At 56.0% G+C, this 20,102-nt stretch overlaps 8 protein-coding genes across 8 annotated transcripts; 3 read left to right on the forward strand and 5 right to left on the reverse strand.

Moving 5' to 3' along the window:
• Positions 1 to 152: 152 nt before the first annotated feature.
• Positions 153 to 1,445, reverse strand: J4E86_007879 (uncharacterized protein; the record flags this gene model as incomplete). The annotated part of the gene is made up of 1 exon (XM_051448394.1): positions 153 to 1,445. One exon carries the CDS (start codon positions 1,443 to 1,445, stop codon positions 153 to 155), a length of 1,293 nt encoding a protein of 430 aa, XP_051300661.1.
• Positions 1,446 to 1,830: 385 nt separating this feature from the next.
• On the reverse strand, positions 1,831 to 2,791 carry J4E86_007880 (uncharacterized protein; the record flags this gene model as incomplete). Its single annotated transcript, XM_051448395.1, has 2 exons — positions 1,831 to 2,231; positions 2,284 to 2,791. The coding sequence occupies 2 exons, from the start codon at positions 2,789 to 2,791 to the stop codon at positions 1,831 to 1,833; spliced, it is 909 nt and encodes a 302-aa protein (XP_051300662.1).
• A 500-nt stretch (positions 2,792 to 3,291) lies between these two features.
• J4E86_007881 (uncharacterized protein) lies at positions 3,292 to 4,237 on the reverse strand (the record flags this gene model as incomplete). Its single annotated transcript, XM_051448396.1, has 2 exons — positions 3,292 to 4,042; positions 4,101 to 4,237. 2 exons carry the CDS (start codon positions 4,235 to 4,237, stop codon positions 3,292 to 3,294), a joined length of 888 nt encoding a protein of 295 aa, XP_051300663.1.
• Positions 4,238 to 5,430: 1,193 nt separating this feature from the next.
• J4E86_007882 (uncharacterized protein) lies at positions 5,431 to 7,270 on the reverse strand (the record flags this gene model as incomplete). Its single annotated transcript, XM_051448397.1, has 4 exons — positions 5,431 to 6,541; positions 6,588 to 6,672; positions 6,722 to 6,918; positions 7,026 to 7,270. The coding sequence occupies 4 exons, from the start codon at positions 7,268 to 7,270 to the stop codon at positions 5,431 to 5,433; spliced, it is 1,638 nt and encodes a 545-aa protein (XP_051300664.1).
• Positions 7,271 to 8,236: 966 nt separating this feature from the next.
• On the forward strand, positions 8,237 to 8,593 carry J4E86_007883 (uncharacterized protein; the record flags this gene model as incomplete). The annotated part of the gene is made up of 2 exons (XM_051448398.1): positions 8,237 to 8,450; positions 8,499 to 8,593. The coding sequence occupies 2 exons, from the start codon at positions 8,237 to 8,239 to the stop codon at positions 8,591 to 8,593; spliced, it is 309 nt and encodes a 102-aa protein (XP_051300665.1).
• Positions 8,594 to 10,745: 2,152 nt separating this feature from the next.
• J4E86_007884 (uncharacterized protein) lies at positions 10,746 to 12,380 on the forward strand (the record flags this gene model as incomplete). The annotated part of the gene is made up of 1 exon (XM_051448399.1): positions 10,746 to 12,380. One exon carries the CDS (start codon positions 10,746 to 10,748, stop codon positions 12,378 to 12,380), a length of 1,635 nt encoding a protein of 544 aa, XP_051300666.1.
• Positions 12,381 to 14,087: 1,707 nt separating this feature from the next.
• J4E86_007885 (uncharacterized protein) lies at positions 14,088 to 16,274 on the forward strand (the record flags this gene model as incomplete). Its single annotated transcript, XM_051448400.1, has 2 exons — positions 14,088 to 15,567; positions 15,598 to 16,274. The coding sequence occupies 2 exons, from the start codon at positions 14,088 to 14,090 to the stop codon at positions 16,272 to 16,274; spliced, it is 2,157 nt and encodes a 718-aa protein (XP_051300667.1).
• Positions 16,275 to 16,855: 581 nt separating this feature from the next.
• On the reverse strand, positions 16,856 to 20,036 carry J4E86_007886 (uncharacterized protein; the record flags this gene model as incomplete). The annotated part of the gene is made up of 4 exons (XM_051448401.1): positions 16,856 to 16,964; positions 17,024 to 19,662; positions 19,712 to 19,869; positions 19,919 to 20,036. 4 exons carry the CDS (start codon positions 20,034 to 20,036, stop codon positions 16,856 to 16,858), a joined length of 3,024 nt encoding a protein of 1,007 aa, XP_051300668.1.
• Between the last annotated feature and the right edge of the window lie 66 nt (positions 20,037 to 20,102).

The raw sequence follows: 20,102 nt of genomic DNA on the forward strand, positions 1-20,102 counted from the left end.
TGCTTATAAGTGCTCGTACATCGAAGAGTGTGTAGCGCTTACTGCGGTTGGTCACGGGAGGTGGCTGGCCAAAGGGAAGAGTGAGGCTAAAAAGAGGGTCGACACGTTCACATGTGATTAGATGAAGATCCATATGAATCGCAATATCTCCCCTAACGCAATCCCACCCCCTTCACACTTTCGAAAAGCGCCTCCTCTCTAACGAGCACGGCGCGATTCAAATCCTTCTTTTGCACGCTCGGGACGCCGCTCAAATGCAATGTCAACTCGAGCTCACCCACCAGACTCTTGAGCACATGCTCCACGCCTTTCTCTCCTCCAAGCGCCAGACCATACACATACGGCCTACCAATCAGCACGCAGTCGGCTCCTAGCGCCATGGCCTTGGCAATATCAGCACCCGATTGTATCCCGCTGTCGAAGAAAATGGTCAACCTATCCCCAACGGCATCAACGATATGTGGCAGCACGCCTAACGACGAATTCCCTCCATCGAGCTGCCTGCCTCCATGGTTACTCACAACGACGCCCTGCACGCCAATTTCCACCGCCTTCCTCGCATCAGCCAAGCTCTGAATGCCCTTGAGCACAATCGGCCCATGCCAGTGTTTCTGGAGAAACTCGACATCCTCCCAACTATGGCTCTCGCCCGGGAAAATCGTCCTCATCCATTCTGGCGCCGCAGTCTCCATCTTTCGTTCTACATCCACGCCATGTCTCGCTTTGAATTGTTTCCGGAACACAGGATCCGTCATGCCAAGTTCTACGCCTGTGCGGTCGGCGCGCATGAAGGGGTTGTACCCGTTGTCCATGTCTTCGGGTCTCCATCCGAGGATGTACGTATCTAGAGTTACAAACAGAGCTGTAAAGCCGGCGTTATTTGCACGTTCAAGTAGCGAAATGGTGATGTCGTCGTGTTCGCGTGACGGCCAGTAGAGTTGGTACCAGCGTTGACTGTTGGGGCCGTTCGCTGCGGCAGTATCTTCTATACTCGTACTACTTGCCGTACTTAGGATGTACGGGATGGCTTCTTTGGCTGCTGCTTTTGCAGCCGCGACCTCGCCTTCTGGGTTGAAGATTTTGAGTACACCGACGGGCGCCATGGCGATGGGTGCTACCATCTTCTCCCCAAAGATCTCGGTTGTCAGGTCGGGGAAGCCGTCGTACTTGACTAGGCGGTTGGGTACAATCGACCATCTTCTAAAGGCACTGCGGTTCTTGTCTGTGGTCTCCCGTACGCCGGCGGATCCGTATACGTAGCCTTTTGAGTCGGCTGACATGCGACTGCAGGCCAGCTCTTCCCATTTGTCAGCCTGGAAGGTGAGCGGTGGGCGTTCAAAGTCCAGTCCGCGCGTATATGTCTGCATTTCGTAGTCGACGGCATCTTGCTCTGGCTTGCGAGTTTGGAACTTGGGATGGTGTTGGGTCGCTGTAGGTTCGGACATGGTGGCTTTGGGTCTCTAACGGGTTGAAGTGAGGATTGAAGTGAAAAGTCGCGAAGAAACCTTCCGAGGGATGGCGTATGGCTAATGCACGTCACACCATGGCAGCTTCGCGGATACTTTCGGAAACGACGCAGTGACGTCACGCGCTGTCATGGCAAAGCACCTAGGTATGCCTAAGCATGCTGACAGATGGAGTACTTGCGGACACAGGTCCGTGTGGTGATGCATTTCTACCCGTCTAATAAAGTGCCTCTATGTGTCGGCTCCGTGATGACAGCCTGCGCAAAACATGCAGCCTCGGCCTGTGAAGAAAGGCGGGCATCCCAAACTCCATCCATGCAAATGACGACCATGGCAGTACAACAAGCAAGGCTACGTGGAACGTCTAGACAGCGACACAGCCGCCGTCAATCTTCAGGTGGCCGCCCGTCATGAACTTGCTGTCTTCGCTGACGAGGAAAGCGACGACGCTGGCCACGTCGTCGGGGCTGCTGAAGCGGTCGAGGGCAGTCTCCTCCTTGAGCTCGGCCAGCTTCTCCTTGCTCCAGCCGTCCTTGTAGCCGGGGGTCTGGATGATGCTGGTGTGGATGGTGTTGACGCGGATGTTGAGGGGGCCGAGCTCCTCGGCAGCGGTGAGGGCAATGCCGCGCAGGGCGAACTTGCTGGCGCTGTACGAGATGAGGTTGGGGAAGCCGCGCAGGCCGGCGATGGAGGAGCGGATGATGATGGAGCCGCCGGCGGCCGTCGTCTGCATGGCGGTAGCGGCGTACTTGACGCCGAGGAAAGCTGGCAGTGGTCAGCGGGTCACGTGGGGCCAGGTGGGGTCACGTGGGCGTACCAGACTTGGCGTTGATGGTCATGATGCGGTCAAAGTCGTCCTCGGTCACGTCGAAGATGCTCTTGGACTCGCCGCGGTGGCAGCAGTTGAGCAGGGCGGCGTCGAGCCTCTCGAAGCGCTGGACGACCTTCTTGGCGCAGGCCTCGACGTCGGGCTCCTTGGTGGCGTCGGCGACGATGGTCAGCAGGCGCGACTCGATGGGGATGCCCGTGGGGATGGCGGCCTTGAGCACGGGCACGGCCACCTCGAGGGCCGTCTGGTCGATGTCGATGAGGGCGACGTTGCAGCCCTCGATGAGCAGGCGGCCGGCCGACTCGACGCCCACCTTGCCGCCGCCGCCCGTGATCATGACGACCTTGCCCTCGAGGCGCTGGATGGGCAGCGGGCGCGTCAGGTTGGTCGACGTGGGCGCGCGCTCCATGCCCGGCCGCGGGGGCTTGTTGAGGTTGAGCGTCGAGATGGCGGCGCCGGGCGTGCGCAGGCTCTCGGTCGTGTTGGCGCGCTGCATCGTGTGTGTCGGCGTCGTCGGCGTCGTCGTCGGGCTGGGGAGCGTCCGCGATGCTATTTCTACGTGCGGTGCTCCCTCTCACCGGACCCTTCGTCTCCCTCAAGATGACGTAGCGCCGGGGTTCCCTAGGCGAAATCTTTTCTGTAGCCCGCGCTGATCAAACCCGTCCGTTGAGCCTCCTGCTGGCGGCCGGACCCACCGCCCCGCCCTGGCAGCCAATGCCGCCCGCCGACGCCATCACTTATCGCACCCCATGCGCACCGCGGTGGGTGCGGTGGGCAAGACACCTGTCGTGTAATCTGCGCCGTTCCACCACTCAGTGACGCCCGCCGCCGCCTCCCCCAGGTGTTCGAACAAGGCGGTCAAGCACTGCGCTATACTGCCAAAGCGGCAGGTAGTCCGGATCCATTCGTCAAGCTACTGCCCCGTTGCGCCCGGGTAACGCGGAACTTAGGTACATGGACACGTTGACATCCCCTTCCTCTCCCACAACCTCGCACTCACCAGTCCAGGAAGTAGTCGATGCCGTCCGCCAGAGCTGCCGCGCCTACTGCCGCGTGGTCACTGGACGGGTACTCGTGGATGCTGACATCCCTCAACGCCGGGCTGCCCTCCAGCCTGCTGTACAGCTTCTGGCTCAGATCCGTCATGCGCTGCGGCACGAGGATGCTCTGCCTGAACGCAAACTCCGCGTCCGTCTCCGTCCGCCGCTTCACCAGCTTCTGTTCGAGCGCGCCATAGCTTATCTGGAAAGCAGGCTTGGTCGCGTTGGCCGTGTCGCTGGCCGAAGGCGACACCAGCGGTGCGAGGAAGTCCGTGTTGTTGAAGACGTAGTCGTCGTTGAAGAAGAGGGCCGGAGAAGCGCTGAGGAACGTATCGAAGAGATCAGGCCGTACCGTGAGCGCATACAGGACGAAGAGTCCGCCAAAGGAGTGGCCGTAGAGTGCGTCGCGGTCAAACTCAGCTTTCGGGAAAGCCGTCTCCTGAACCCATGGCCGGAGAGCGTTGTCGATGAACTCGATGAACTCATCCGCATTGGACTGCACGCCAGGCACCGCAGGTAAGGGGCAGCCATCGCAGACTGGAGGCTGGAAGTCGTAGCTCCGCTGCGTGCTGTATGGTGAATCTTCGATGGTCTCCGGGTAGCCTATGCTGACGACAATGCAGTCGGGCATGTTGAACTCGACGGGACGGCGGCGGCGGAAGGCTTCTGTGGCAGTCATACCCAGAGCATTGCCGTCCAGGACATACCTAGTAGCCGTGTCAGTCCGAAACCCCGTGGTGCCGCTGCCGCTGCCTGTGTCCTTACATTGTCTCCACAGTCGACGTCTCCTCCTGTGAGGTCCAGTTCAGCGGCCATGCCAGCTGAATCTGGTATTCCCAAGATCCGTTCTTCGCACTCCAAAACCCTAGGTTGGGCAACACATTGGTAGGAAACTCGGTCATGAGTGGCGTGAACTGCCAGGCACCCAGTGAACTCATCCTCGCGGTTGTAAAGACGGTCCGTTTCGCGTACTGTTCAAATGCAGGGCAGACTACCTTCCAGCCGGAAAGTCGTTGGTTTTAGTACCGCACAACTATCAGAGTAGTCGTCCTAGAAGTATAGACCCAAGGCGCGGGGTGCCAGCCCGTGTTCTATGCACACATCACGCCGCAATCGCAAGGGTCCCGCACTAACTTTGCTGTGGTGGGTTAGCATGGACGCGGCATGGCATTCTAGTCTCGGTACCTGTACTCTGACATCCCAGCGCCTTATTGGGACATGTATATATTGCCAAGACGGGGGATTATCCTTGTTGTCTCCCGTCTCTGCAGTCTGTTCGCCTTTCGTGATGATATCAACGTGACTGGACATCTTGTGACACGGGTCGTCGTATAGGATCTCGATCTGCTCAGGCGTCCGCTGCTACAGTCTCAAATTAGTGCGATGGAATTGCGAGTCAAGCAGCTATCCAAGTGGAGGAGGCGGGTCAGAAGAGTTCGTCTGCGTTCTGGCTCTTGAAGAACGGCGGTTGCATGCGCGCAGCCGACGAGCCCCAAGCCTACTCGACGGAACTATCGAACGGCAAACCTGGCTACATCGCGTCAATGCAGAAGTCGTGATCAGGTCGCGATACGCGATGAATTCATTCGGGGGGATGTCTCCGGTGCAGCTAGGTGCGCTACATCCACGTGCTCCTACCATCGCAGATGCAGCCGCTGTCACAATCACTTCGGCAGTCCAATCGAATGACCGGGATATCGATCTGATATAACCGTTGCGGTGGGTTGTCCTTCGTCGGCGTTCTTACAAACAGTCGGTTGGCGCAGTCCTGGCTCACGACAAAGTTCGTTGGTTGGCGTCAGCGCATCGGGCCGTAACCATAAACGTTAACGCCATCCGGACGAGGCAGGTCCTGGGGACCCAAGTGCCGGGAACACAACCTCTTCTGACACAGACTCAACGCCGGGTTCAACGGCGAGTCATCCAAGATTTGGATTTGTGATCTTATGCGACCAATTACGAGAGGATGCAGCGATGCGAATCGCATGAACGCAGACGACGATAGTTAGAACAAAGCGATGACAAACGTCACAAAGGTGTTGCTGAATAACATGCTAGAAGGGTGTCTACTTGATACAAATGTAACCATCTTTCTTTAAAAAGCACCTCGTCCAGGCAGCGGATCGTTTTTCGCGGGGCAAGATGCGTCATAGATTGTCGGATTGACAAACTTGGGCATAGGGTCGTTGTTATAAGCCAGCTCGACGAGTGTAGCATTGCCTTTGCACGTGTTAGCGTAGAAACAGGCGTTCGGGTGTTCCCAGTGCTTACCCGAGTTATACATCGGCCATCCGTACTTGGTCAACCCCTCCTGCGAATCACGGGCAAACGCAGCCCAGGCGCCCTGGACATGCTTCATATACTGGTTCTCAGCAGGAGAATTGGGCAGGCCAGAGATGTCTTGAGCGGTACCGAAGACCAGGCCTAGGTCAGAGCCGTGGTAGGCCGCGCTTCCTCGAGGCCCGAGGCCTGCGCTGCCGTTGTAGAGGCGAAGGTTGTCCCAATCTCCGTGGTATCTGTATCGCCAGGTCGGTACGTCGTACTGCGCCCTGTATGCAGCGGACAAGGAGGATGGGCATGTGAAGCCACGCTGGGTGAACAGATCCCATTGCGCGTTGGTAAAGTTCAGCTTGGCCGCCCACCCTGAAATGCGATACCAGCCGTCTTCGTGGTCCGCATTGCCGACCAAAAGCGGAATCTTGGCGAAGGAACCGTCCGCTGAGAGTTGCTGATAATCCGCAAAAACCGTCATGTTGTCGACGGTTGGATGGAAGGTCGCTTGAGTCAGACCGACGCTGGGAAGACCAGGAACCTTTGCCGAGGCAGCCAGAAGAGCAGACATGTTTGCAGAACGTACGCAAGATACGACATCGGCAGAGTCATTGGCAGCACCCCCACAACCGATGGTCTGGGACACATTGTACCAGATAGACTGCGAGTACTCGACTGTGTTGGGAACGAAGCTCAGTGAGGTTCCAGACATGGGGATGAGACCCGACACAATTGGGTCGTTCTTCCAGGCGTATGCCCAGTAGTCGACAGCGGCGCCACCTGCACTTTGTCCAAAGATGACGATGCGCGAAGGGTCGCCTCCAAAGCCAGCGATATTATCGCGCACCCATTCGACAGCGCTACGGTGGTCGCGCAGGGCCGCGTTCTTCTCAACACCAGGAGCACCAGCGAAGCCGAAGATGCCCAATCGGTAACTGACCCAGTCAGTAGGTGTAGGGTCGACCACAGCGGGTGTCTTACTTGAATGTCACAACAACGACATCCTCAGCGTCGGCCAGATACTGCCCGTTGTAGAAGGGAGAGTGAGGGCCGGGGATCTGGAAACCTAGCGTGGCTGTTAGAAGTCATCCATGACAGCCGAAGGGACCACGTACGTCCTCCGTGAAGAAACACCAGCACTGGTTTCTTTGCATCGGCATCACCAGCACTCGCCGTCCAGACATTGAGCTTCAAGCAGTCCTCGGACACCGAATTGTTGTTCTGAGCTGCGAAGTTCTTCCACACACGCAAGCCGGATGGCTGTGTGAAGTTGGGGAAAGCTGATACTGGCGGCTTAACAGCAGGGCAGTCACTGTAAAGTCATTAGACGTATCCTACATGTTCGAACTCTCAACATACGGAGACTACAGTCTGTCAGTGATTGAGCAATACCCAGTGATGTCGTGATTACTGACCCACTCGGATGCCTCGAAAACGGTTCCTTTGGGCGCGTCGAACTTCTTCGGCGCAGCAAATCTCAGTTCGCCGACTGGCGCTTCTGCATATCGAATGCCCAAGAATTCAGTCACACGTGTCTTGTTAGACGATGGGTGACCGATCAAGGTACCGCTCGACGTCTCGATGTTGGAGCCATTCTTCGGCGCTGCGACGGCCGAACCGAATAGCGAAGCTACAGCTGCAGCGGTAAGGAGGAGGTGTTGCATAATTTCAACTCGAAACAGCAACTACCATGCGCTCGACGGAATAACTTCAAACAGCTGGAGGGCGACCAGCTGACTTTATTGGAGCGAGATGTAAATCACGGCTCGGTGGGCAAGCTGTTAGCTCCACGTTCCTGCGTTGCCAGCCGTCGTCGATGGGACAAACAGGGCTGCAACCAGACAAAGCTCCGACCAGACAAAGTCCCGAGGCAGATGGCAGTGTTGCGAAGGACTCATGCCGAGTGCGCGCGGTCTTACGCCGGCGTCAAAAGCTTCGACGTTGTCAGACAGGACGGGTACGCACGAGGCTTCATCTCGGCTGCAGCCCTAGCAAGGACAACACTAGTCCCAATGCGCTACCCGTCTCCCAGTCGCCCGGAACCTTTCGATCTGGCGGACCTCTCCATCATCGTGACATACGACCCCGAACACTTGGGACATTGATGCTGTTCATTCCGCTCAAGCCTTTGCTTTTTCGATACAACTCAAGACCCAAACCTGACGGGCGTAGGCGATGAGTGCGATTTGAGTACATCCGGCACAATTCCGGGCACCGCTGATCGCCATCTGATGTCACCCACCCATACCTGTTCAGTACACTGCACCGAGCCGATTGGCAGTCAGCCCTGGCATTCACGGCAAACGCCTGGACCGTAGCAGGGAAAACCCTGAGCGCGCACGGCATTGTAGAGATCGACATGTGTGGTCCCCGAAGATTGGGATACCAGATCCAATCGCGTCGGATACGAATGCAGAGAAATTCGCCGTCAAAGCATTCCCGTGATGCCCCCACGGAAGGGTCATCAGCCGCTGCACACCCTATACCCTGCATCGCCGTATCTTCAGGGCCGGGTACCTGGAAAGTCCCATGCTGCACGAGGCCCATTAATGATTATACTGTAGGCTCCCGCTGTTCGTGGGTCATCCACAGGACTTGCTCTCCAAAACTTGAGTGTACCCTCATGCGACATGGCTCCCAACGTCGGCCTTGGAACTCAAGGCTCAGTTGAGCGTGGATGGGGCCTCTGGCTCACCAGCGTCTTAGCCGTCATCGTCGCGGGTCTCTTTGTCGCCGGACGCCTTGCACAGCGATTGACCAAGCGAAGTGGTCTGGGAATGGACGACTACATGATCGTCGCTGCCTTGATATCATCGGTCGTGCTCTCTGTAACAGAGTGTCAAGGTTAGTGGACTCGCATCACCTCGAGGGACACTCGTTAAATTCGAACAGCGGTAGTCTATGGATACGGAAGACCATGGAAATCCTTACCCGCCGATTCCCGCATCATCGCTCGCCAATGGTTCTACGGAGCAAACAGTAAGTAGATTCTCAACGACCGTACAATCCTTCTGGACAGCATGGAGTGCTCTAGGAGCCCGGCCTGAATGGCTACGAAAGGACATTTAGTGGAGATGGTGCAAAGCGTCACTACGAAGCTTACTGACCGTTGCAGTCGTCTACAAAGTCGTTCTGATGTTCAACAAGATCTCTGTAGTTTGTCTTTACTACCGAATCTTCGCCATAACCACCAAGTCGTTCCGTATTGCTTGTCACATCATGAGTAAGTGCTCTGACATGACACCAGTTCATCGGCTGACTTTGATGTAGACGCTTGGATCATCATCACCGGCTTCGCATTCACTATCGCGACCGTGTTCCAATGCACACCAATCGCGGCCTTCTGGGACAGGACTATACCCGGTGCCCGGTGTTTTAAGAATGAACCCTGGTGGATCTCCTATGCGACGGTTCAAATCACGACCGACTTTATGCTGCTTGCGATGCCTTTTCGGCAGATATTGAGTCTTTCTATGGGACGGGCTGAGAAGTTGGGCGTGGCGCTTGTGTTTGGCACTGGAGGCTTGTATGTGTCTGAGAGTTCCGTCAAAGGCCCATTGCTAACTTGCTAGTGTCACTTTCGCGTCTATATATCGTGCCACCACAATCGCACGATCCGCAAACAACCCCGATCCAACCTGGGGTCCCGTACCCGCGACAATATGGTCGGTGATAGAAGCAAATGCGGGTATCGTGTGTGCTTGCCTTCCTATGCTGCGCGCTCCATTCGTTCGCTTTTTCGGGCCACTTTTCGGCTCGGGCATAGGCACCAAGAACACTACGAAGCGTCAATCGTATCCCATGGGCTGGAAGAGCAACCATGGGCCGGCTGGAACCGGCAACAAGAGCAACGTGTCTGGCAAAAGTGCCTCTGAGCGAGAAAGCGAAGATGATGCACTGCCAGCGAGTAGGCTGGGCGAGCTTGATCGCCGGGGCAGTGGTATATTTGTCACGAACGAGTTCAGTATTGAGCGCAACGAGCTACAAAAGCAAGAGACGGACACAAGGTCGTGCGACCAAGACGGCGATACGAATACGGCGGTGAGCGTCAATGAAGAGAAGCCGGGGGGGAAGAGCCCATTCTACCATGTTTGAGATGACCACGCTACTTGTTCGCGCCCAGCGCGGCCGTGTTAGAGCTGGCTCTTCATCAGATACTGCAAATGCCGTCAAACAGACAGGCTGAGCGTTTTCGCCGATGTGCGCAGCCTGATCGTCAGCTCTCCCAATGGAGACAACTTAGTGTGTGTGTTTTCGGTCCTATACTAGACGGCCGCTAGCGAAAGCGACGCGCGATTTTCAATGGCCAATTCAGCAACCGCTTGCCTACTGACAGCCGGTCTACTCACATGGCCTCTTGACGAAACATGGCGCGGATGCTGGTTTCCATGCGTCTTCCGCGCACACGGTGGTGCAGATGGCTGCCGAGCGTCGCGATGATTTCCTACCGTCGGGGCGACAAAGGAGGATGAGGTCAGGTACGACTGGACAGCCCGCGCGGCCTTGGGCGATGTCGCGCAGACCGCCAACAGCTTCGGTAGTGTTACGACGTCTTCCTAGCCCTCCCAGAAACCTAGAGAGCTAGATAGCAGATGCAATGCAACGCACACTAGATCCCAGACACTTCGCGCGCCAGCAAGCAACAGTTTCCGCGTCGTGTTGCCGCAGAGAACCAGATAAGCACCGAAGATGGCTGCACGATCTAGATCGCGAGCCGCAGCAGAAGAGTGAAAATTTGGCAGCCGAATCTGCGGTCGCACGTTGACTCCCAACAAAGAGAGGCCGAGCAGTGCGGCATTTATCTAGCCCTGGCAACGTGTGGCGTCGAAGACACAAGAGTGCAGCAGGCAAAGGCGTGGCATGGACTGTTGCAATGCTTGGTTGCGGACAACGGGCGTGTTCGCAAATGAAGAGCGTGCAGCGAAAGCCAAGACAGGACAGAGGCTTGCCGATCGGTGCCCCGCTTCCTCTGCGCCACAGCTGGATATTGGTCTCTCCCCCAGACGTCATGCGCACATGCAGTGAATATCGACTTGACCGGATCCGTGATGTATCCTGATTTTCCTCCAGCTGGCGCGCGCGCTTCTGTGCTCTGCCATCGACATCTCTCGAGCTGAAGCCGCGACGAGCCCCGCCGACATGACGACCAAGAGTACCACCGACTTTGTCGAATCAACCGAGCCTGTCGGAGCCAAGACCAAGGCGCAGGTCCTCACCGACGTCTTCTCTCTCGCGACCCAGTTCAGCACTTGTGTTGAAGCTTTCAACCTCATCCATCCTTCCAAGGACCACGACCATGCGCAGAAGGTTGCGCTTGCCAAGCTCGGCCTTCAGCAGGGCAGGTTGCTGATCTTTGGCGATGCCGTGGGCATCTCTGCGCCGCCCGCGACGATTGCTCGACACATGATCCCCAGCCATCCGGGCATCACGAACCCGGATCCGCATCTGCCAGTCAACTTTGGCGTCCGAGACCCGAGGCTTGACGACGAGGTTATCAATGCAAAGGTGCGCAGGGCCCTGCATGAGATCGCCGGCCGCCCTAGCACTATGTCGCGCGATGAACTGATGAACGTATACGGCCTGAAGAGTCCAAAGACGTTCTCGCGCCTGGAATACCCAGCACTCGACACCAACCGACTAGAAGGCTTCCGCGAGAAGTTTGCCCTCCTCAAGGATCTCCTCGCACAGACGGGCGCGCGGGCGACTCTAAAGCGCAACCTGAGCATGACCACCTCGCATTGGACCGTCAAGGACACCACGCGCTTCAGCGAGTACGTCAAGGTTGTCCGCACCGAAGTCGATGCGCTCATTGATCTCATGGGCGTCAAGGAGCAGGTTGACCGGGGAATCCGATCCGATCTCAAGAGCATGGGCTGGCACCCTGACCTCACAGGACCAGCAGTGCGGCAAGACTGGGAGAAGCTGCGTCTGATCCGGGAAGCCTGCGTCGTCGATTATCCAGAGTACATCGATGTCATCGACAAAGCCATGTCGTACATCACCGAAGAAGTCAAGGAATCCAATCTCGCTCGAAACCGTGCTGTACTGGGTCTTTCAGAATCCAATGTGGATGCAGCAGGCGCGCGCCGCAAGTCAGACTACGATGTCCGCTCCATTCCGGCTCCTTCGCCAGCCCACGTCGCCGGACTCAAGCCCTCAAAGCCAGAAGCAAAATCCCACATCCAGCTGGCTGCCGAACGTGCCCTGAATCCAAACGCTGGCAAGGAAAAGCGCCCGGGTTGGCTCTCGGCTTTCAAATTCAAGTCGTGGTCCAAGAGCAGCAAAACCGCACACGACAAGCAGCGCTCGAACAGCGTTCCACATACTCCGACCGTTGACCCTCAGCGCTCCCTCTCAGCAGGCGAGGCACCAAATCGCGCCTCGGAAGACTCCAACACCCTCCAAGCCGTGCGCTCCAAGTCCCTTAGCGCAATCCCCAGCGACAGCACACCACAGCCTCCGCCTTCAAATCTAGACTCTCGCGTCCGCAAGCTCAGTCTAGATCACGGAGACATGGCGGGTATCCCGCCCATCCAGGAGAATGGCGGCGAAGTGACTAGTTTCCCAGCAAGAAGCGGGCTAGCTGAGTTCGACGACGATATGGACAAGAACGCGCTGGTGCAGGTGGACACGGCCAAGAGTGAGGGGAGCAAAGATGAACTGGAGAATGTCAAGACCGTGAATAGTTACATTGATCGGCATGATATGTATCCAGCTATAGGTCGCATTGAAACCAAGGATATCAGGAATGTTGCGCATACGCCGGGTCTTTAACGTCTGGCGCGTGTGCTCACGAGGCCAGTCTAGCGAGAGACGGGGAGTAATTTGTAATCACTTAGTGCATTTTGGTTTCAGAGGAAGAGAAGATATAGTTATAGGGTAACTCAGTGTCAGCCTGTAGATGCTGATTGTGTTCCAGAGCGAGGAGCTCACGAATGCTTCGCTACAGATTTATCATCATTTCCACGTCGACGGAGTGCGTTCAGAGTCATCATTCCATTGTTGAGCTCAACCATGATCTCGCTTACCGAGGGCAGCATCCGAAAGTCGACCAAATTGGATCACAGCCCCAAACATCCATAGATTGAGCCTTTTCTGCTTACCGTATACTTGCGGAGATGCTATGTGGAATGCTAAAGAGGCTCACTATAACCACAACACCATTTACATACCATCCGTGAAGTCAACACCACCAGACATATGCTCATACCAGCCTTGTTCTTTCTTTCCCCACGTGTCTACTCATGAGTACCCGATTGGCAGTTGTTAGGAAGACAGACTACTCGAGCGAACGGCTCTGCATACTCTGGAACGTCTAATGGCGTCACTCGTCAACGCTTACATGCCTTTCGTGAAGACGCTCTACCCATCAAACATGAAGCCATGAGGCCTGGAAGATGAGGTCTCTCTCAGTAGCGTTTTGATTCATTCGCGATACCTCATACAATGACCTGAAGTACGTAAAAATCTACGAAATGCATCAGACGGGAGCATCTGGAAACGGTCATAGCTGAGGAAGTGGAGACGTTTATAGACACCATGTGCGTTTGGGATGGCTGAACACGGGGCACTGATATACATCCAACTCTGTATCAAAGAAACATGTTGACTCGCATGAATGAACCATCATCGCCGCTGAGATGTCCCGCTGCAACGGTCCCTTTACGACCGGCAAGCGATGTCCATGTATTCAGTGCCTCACGCTTCGGCCTCGACCGCACCTTTGCCAACACCACTATTGTCGACATTTAAATCGTATCAACAAACGTCCAAATCCTATTCAAGCGCCCAAGGCGTGGTGAAATCCAGATCTGTCACCGCCAGGGGAAGGGCTAAGTGGTAGCTGACGTCAAGCTACCCAATGAAGGGAACAGGCTTCCGCAGAAATAATACGCATAGCTATATTATACCCGTGTTTCCATCATCCGAATAAACATCGTATGTTCTGCAATGCATGCAGCCGCGGGATCTGATAGTGGTGGTGCAGATTTGTTGATTCCCGCACCTCCACCATGACACACATCAAACGCTTTATCTAGTAGATCCTACTGAGCCACGTGATTGGAAAACGTCGTTGACTTCTCTGTCTTGGCATGGGCTACATTGGGATCCTTCGACACTCACCGTGAAGGTGAGTGCATGCTCTCGTCTTCACCTTCACCTTGAGTCCAGGCAGATCGCTTGTTGACTTTTCTCCCTCGCGACTTCCTCCCCATACTTTTGTCAACCTCGTCTCTCGCACCTTGCTACATTGTTCAAGCTCTTACTCCGCAACGTTGGGGCCAAGGTAGTCATCCCCCAGCCATTCTTCTGCGCGCACGCTCTAACTGGATTTAGAAAAGTTACACGTCGTCGCGCGCTCTTGCGGGCTCGATCGTGTTTTGCTTGCGCCCAGTCAACCTGGCAACAACAGCAAACCGCGTCAACAAACACATTTCTGGAACAAAATCCACCCGCCACATACCAACAACCATCGAAACGATGCCGCCTAACGGTCTCTACCGCATGCCGCAGCATCACCTGACTGGTCAAGGCGCCTCAATGAAGCGTCCGTCTTACAACAGCATGGACTTCAAAGAGGACGAGGAGCCGGCACCTATCAAAACCAACGATGGTGCGACGGATGAAGTTGCCGAGGAAGAGAAAGCTAAGAAGAAGCAAGAGAAGGCCGAGAGGAAGGAAGCCAGGAGACTGAAGAGGCTGTCCAAAGAAGCTAAAGCTACCAAGGAGCCCGAGAAGGTAGAAGGGAAGCAAAACACTCCACCAGTCGATGCGACACCTACTGTCAAGCTTGCTGCGACTCCTCTCAAGAATGGGAAATATGGTCCACGCGGTCCGTATAAGAAGAGGGAGGTTGGATCCGACGGCACACCAGTTTCTGCTGCGAAGAAGCGCAAGCGAGAGAGCGAGGCCGCAGTCGCTATGCCAGCTACCGTACCTACGGAGTCACCCAAGAAGAAGCCCGGACGGCCAAAGGCTTCGGACAAGAAGGATGTTGTTGAGTCTAACAAGACGGCGAAGAAGGTCGTCAACTCTGGCGAGACCAAGGCTAAGAAGCAGAAACTGGAGAAAGCGCCTGCTGCCTCTGCCTTGCAGAAGAGTTCCGACGTCGTCAAGACCCCGGTACCAGCGCCCTCCGTCGCAGCGGCTCTGTCTTCTCGTCCGAGGCAGACTCCAGTTCCGCTGCCTCACAAGACAGCCGTCCCGCTTCCTCGAAAGACACCTGTCCCGCTTCCTCAGAAGACACCGGTTCCGCTTCCTCAGAAGTCTCCCCATACTCTGAAGGACGGCGTCAGTAAGTCATCGGCCAAGACTACCAAGGCCGCTTCCGCTCAGTCTGAAGTCCTTGTCACCGAGACTCCTCTTTCGCAGATGAGCCGCACTCCTGCAACCACTCCTCGTGTGTCAGCGATTCCTTTCAGCCTTGCACCGGCACAGTCGTCAGCAGCGACCACAAGCAAGAAAACCGAGGAAGCACCTACTGCCGACGAATCGTCTCCCGATATCCCTCTCATGACTATCGCAAAACTTGCCAAAGCCGACAAGCACGTGGTCGGTAGCCAAGGCTCCGTCAATCCACTCACTAACAGCCAAATCGAGAGCTTCACCTCTGCGAACCTCATGAACTTCAAAGAGCCCCTAAACCACGCCCCCAAACCACGCCCCCGAGGTCGTCGCGCTGTCAGCGAAGCAACCAGCACCACGTCGAGCACCTCTTCCTCCACAACCCAAAGTGTTCTGGACATGTATCTGCGCCCTAACAAGCCATACACTCGGCCCGACGAGGAGCTCTCTCCCTTCGACAAGAAGAAGAAGAAGAAGCATGTGGAGAAGCACACCGAAGCCAGCTTTGACGTTTTCACTACTACCTTCACCACTTCCCAGCGTACCATCAACTTCACCGAGGAAGCCGAGTACATGGAAGAGTATGACGACTGGCTCTACGACAGCAAAGAAGCAGGTCCCCTTCCTTGCCTACCCCAGTTAACAGGCTGCTCCTCCAAGAGCGAACAGCTGCTACAACTGCAACGCTCCGATGACACCAACACTGCCGCGCTCAAGGTGGTCGTCACAAACGCATTGCAAGTGGAAAAGGCCAACGCCGACATCAAGCGCGCCGAGACTGCATCCACCTTCTTCCGCTACAGTATCTTGACCCGTGTCCCCATGCCTCTTGGTGCGATTGAAGGATCCTGGAAGCTGTACTGCCCCATGTACACCGAGACCCACATCGACAACCACGGTTTCGGCCAGCGCACTCTCAGGGTTTCCTCCATTATTGGTCTGAGCGCCGCATCCGGTGCCCATAGTGCCAGTCTCAGTATTCCATCTCGTTCCTCGCCGTATGCCACCCACGCGTTTCATGCTCCCCCTCACGCATCTTTCCGCATTGTCCAGGCCAAGACAGTTGTCGGCAAACACAACATAGACATCATGTTTCTAGGGAATGGATACTTGAAGCTCAGGGTTGACATGCACCTTTTGACTACGGGTAAGACGGTTGCGGAGAAGAAGGCGGCCAAGAAGGGTAAGCAGGCTAAGATCAAGGCGGGACAGGGTATCTGGGAGTTCCTTGGTGTGCACGAGAAGGCAGTCGATTGGGAGCCCGAGGTCGATGAGGTGGAGAAGGAGGGTAGGAGGCTGACTGCAAAGTATGATGGGCGCTAAGGAGAAGCGTGAGGTTGATGGATCGAGTCGGTGATTGGTGGGTGTGAGCTATATGGAACATGCATTGTCGGAGGACGAGTGGAGAGTTAATGAGGTCTTCGCGTTGGGGGAATCCTGGGGTAAGAGTTGGGCTTCGCAGGAGCTTTGCAGACTGTTACTTACGGTTTTCATACGCCAGCCGATGAAGATATTCAGCACGGCAAGACTGCACTGTCGGTCGTCCAGACATGAACCGATGATGCCTGTCTATTGCACGTCTTTCTTGTACGATACTCATAATAAACATACAAGGCACGTATACTCGCTTCGCTGTGGCGTGACTGTTGCTCTATTCATACTGTTCGCATCTACGTCTACCACTCGTCACTGAACGAAACAAAAACTCCTAGTCTCATGCAAGAGGTATCAAAACATCCCTTCCTCGCTATCTCCTAAAACACCTACTCCCCAATTTCTTGCTTCTATATGCAGGGTGACTATATTACGCGTTCCTTGACCAGATCAGAGCGGAGATGTGACCGTCCACTGACCCGTCTCAGCGAGTGAGAGGGAGAAGAAGAGGAAGAAGAGGAAGAAGACACCTAGTCCTTCTTCGCCCGGCCGTTTTGCTGTTCGACAAGCTCCAACTTCTCGTTGCCCTTTTGGATGAAGAACTTGCGCTCGAGGAATTTGAGACCTTCGTCGATGATGCTGGTTTCATGTTAGCCTTGCTCTTTCGTTGATTCTAACAGACTGTGAGGATGACTTACATGATAGGCGCACTGATGGCCATGACCGCCTTCCACTCGTTGCCGTCTAGCGGGATGACACTGAAGAGTCCCTGCAAGAACGGAATGTAGAGGAGAGCAAAGTGCAAGGCCATGCTCAAACAGATGGCATAGACGAGCATCATATTTTCCCAGAGCGGCAGTGTCAGCAGACTCTCTGAGCTGCTCAAAGCGTTCATGGCATTGAGCATCTCGATTACGACCAGGATGCTCAAGCTGACGGTTGACGCAGCCTGGGCAGACGAGTTGCTAAACATTTCGCAGCCGATCTCAGGGAACTGGGTAGAGCAGCGGTGGAAGTGGCGGAGCTGGTAGAACGAGATTTGAGGACCGTCGCTATTGAACATGAACCACCACGCATAGCCACCGACAGTTGCGGCACCGACATAGGTACCAATAACCATGTAACGGAAGAACAACCAGCCGCTGATGAGAGGCTCGTCGCGCTTACGGGGCTGGCGCTTCATCACATCGTGGTCCGGAGGGTTGAAGGAGAGAGCGGTGGCGGGGAGACCGTCGGTAACGAGATTGACCCAGAGGAGTTGGACAGGAATCAAAGCTTCAGGCATACCCATAGCGGCAGTCAGGAAGATCGACACGACTTCTCCAATGTTGGACGAAATGAGGTAGCGAATGAACTGCTGAGTGTTGTTGTAGATAGAGCGGCCTTCTTCGACGGCGCCTTCGATGGTAGCGAAATTGTCATCTACAAGGACCATATCAGCGGCGAGCTTGGCTACGTCGGTTCCGGAGCCCATGGCAACACCAATGTCAGCTTTCTTGAGTGCGGGAGCATCGTTCACACCGTCACCAGTCATAGCGACCACCTCACCGGCTTGCTGAAGGAGGTCGACGAGTTTGGACTTGTGCGTTGGCTCAGTGCGGGAGAAGAGGCTTGCGTGCTTAGCGGCTTCCATCTTTTCAGATTCGGAGAGATCATCGAATTGGCGACCAGTAAAAGACTTGCCAGTAAGATCCTCGTTGGGTCCGAAGACGCCAATCTGACGGCAGATGGACTCGGCAGTGTTTTGGTTGTCCCCAGTGATGACCACGACGCGGATACCAGCAGAGCGGCACTTGGCGATGGAGGCGCGGACTTCAGGACGAGGAGGATCCAACATGCCGACGAGACCGATGAGAGTCATCTTCTGCTCTAGCTGAGTGTACTCCTTGGTGGTCTTCGCCTTCGCCAGAAGCGGGTTCGATTCAACGTCTTCAACAGACGCCACAGCAATGACACGCAGACCGCGATTGCCGTACTCGACGATCTCCTTGTTGATAAGACTGGCCAGTTGCTTGCTCATTGGTATCTTCTTGCCGTTCTTGCCAACGACGACATTGGTGCAACGATCAAGAATTGACTCGGGGGCGCCCTTTACGAGGAGCTTCTGCGAGTTGCCCTTCTTTACAAGGACAGACATGCTCTTACGGTCGCGGGAGAATTCGTAGGTTGCTAGGCGGGAATACTGGCTCTCGTAGTGCTTGGTGGCGAAATCGAGGCGTCCTTCAGGCGAGGTGCTGGCGCGCGTGGCATTGTGGGCAATGTCGGGAGTGCCAACCTTTTCTACTAGGACACGAAGGGCACCCTCAGTAGGCTCACCGACGAGGTTATACGTGCCATTCTTGGAGTCGTAGGCAAGGGCGGCATCGTTGCAAAGCGCCGTGACTTCACAGATCTGGCGGACAGTGTCGGATTGCGCCGCGAGGTTCTCGAGAGGATTGCCACGAAGTGAGATCTGGCCCTCGGGCGCAAAGCTAGTACCTTGGACGTCAAACTCTTCAAGGCCGCTGCCTTGTTCGTTGAGGAAGACCATCTTGTTGACACTCATCTGGTTGGTGGTGAGGGTACCAGTCTTGTCGGAGCAGATGACGCTGCAGCTGCCGAGAGTCTCGACAGAAGGCAAGCTCCGCACGACGGCGTTCCTTGCAGCCATCTTGCGCGTGCCCAGGGCCAAGCAGGTTGTGATGACGACGGCCAGACCCTCGGGGATGGCGGCGACACCGAGCGAGACGGCAATCTTGAGGTAGTAAATGGCGCCCTTGGTGAAGCTGCCATGCGAGGGGTCGTTGAAGTTGCGGATGTTGATGAGCCAGACGAGGATGCAGATGGCCGTGATGACCTTTGCGAGCTGGTCGCCGAAGTCGTTGAGCTTCTCCTTGAGGGGTGTGGGCTGCGAGATCTGTGCCGTGATGCTCTCATGGATGTCTCCAATTGCGGTGTTGGCGCCTGTCAGGACGACCAGCGCAGTCGCATGGCCCGTGACGACCGTGGTACCCGAGAAGAGCATGTTGACTTGGTCCTGCTTGACGGCGTTCTCATCTTTGACGGCCCGGGTGTCCTTGGACACGCTCTCGCTCTCTCCGGTCAAAATGGACTGGTCGATGTTGAAGCTGTTGCTCTGGATAGACAAGATCCTGCAGTCGGCGGGTATCCTGTCGCCGATTGTAACGGAGATGACATCTCCAGGGACCAGCTCGTCGGCCTTGACGCGTTTGACGTGGCCATCGCGCACGACCTTGGCTTCGTTGGCGGAGTATTCTTGCAGAGCCGCAATGGCCTTTTCGGCGCTGGTTTCCTGCGATACTCCGACGACGGCGTTGAGGACGAGGATGGTGAGAATCTATGGGGCCTGTCAGCGCAGTGCAGGCAGAGTCTGGTCTAGTACGTACGACTGCCGGGTCGACGAAAGCCGTCCAGCCTTCGTCCTCTTCAAAGAGGGCAAGTACGAACGACACTGCTGCCGAGCCTAGCAAGATGATGACCAGCTGATCCTTGAACTGCTCCAGGATGAGCTCCCAGATGGGTGTCGGCGGGTCTTCTGGCAGCGCTGTCCCGCGTGTTAGTGGTGGGCGGCCTCTGCGACGACGCTGACATACCGTTCTTGCCATGCTTCTCCCGTGCGCTCTGCACCTGCTGGGCGCTGAGGCCCTGTTGCTCCTCGACCTGGAACTGCCTCAGCGCCTCGGCAGGCGTCTTGGTGTACGCATTCTCCATGCCCACTGCTCTCGGTGCCGCGTCTGCGTCTCTCGGTGCTCTCGCTGTTGGATGGTCCGCGTGGCG

Source organism: Alternaria arbusti (genome assembly GCF_024043155.1).
Source record: "Alternaria arbusti strain BMP 1465 chromosome Unknown scaffold_11, whole genome shotgun sequence".
NCBI classification, from domain to species: Eukaryota; Fungi; Ascomycota; class Dothideomycetes; order Pleosporales; family Pleosporaceae; genus Alternaria; species Alternaria arbusti.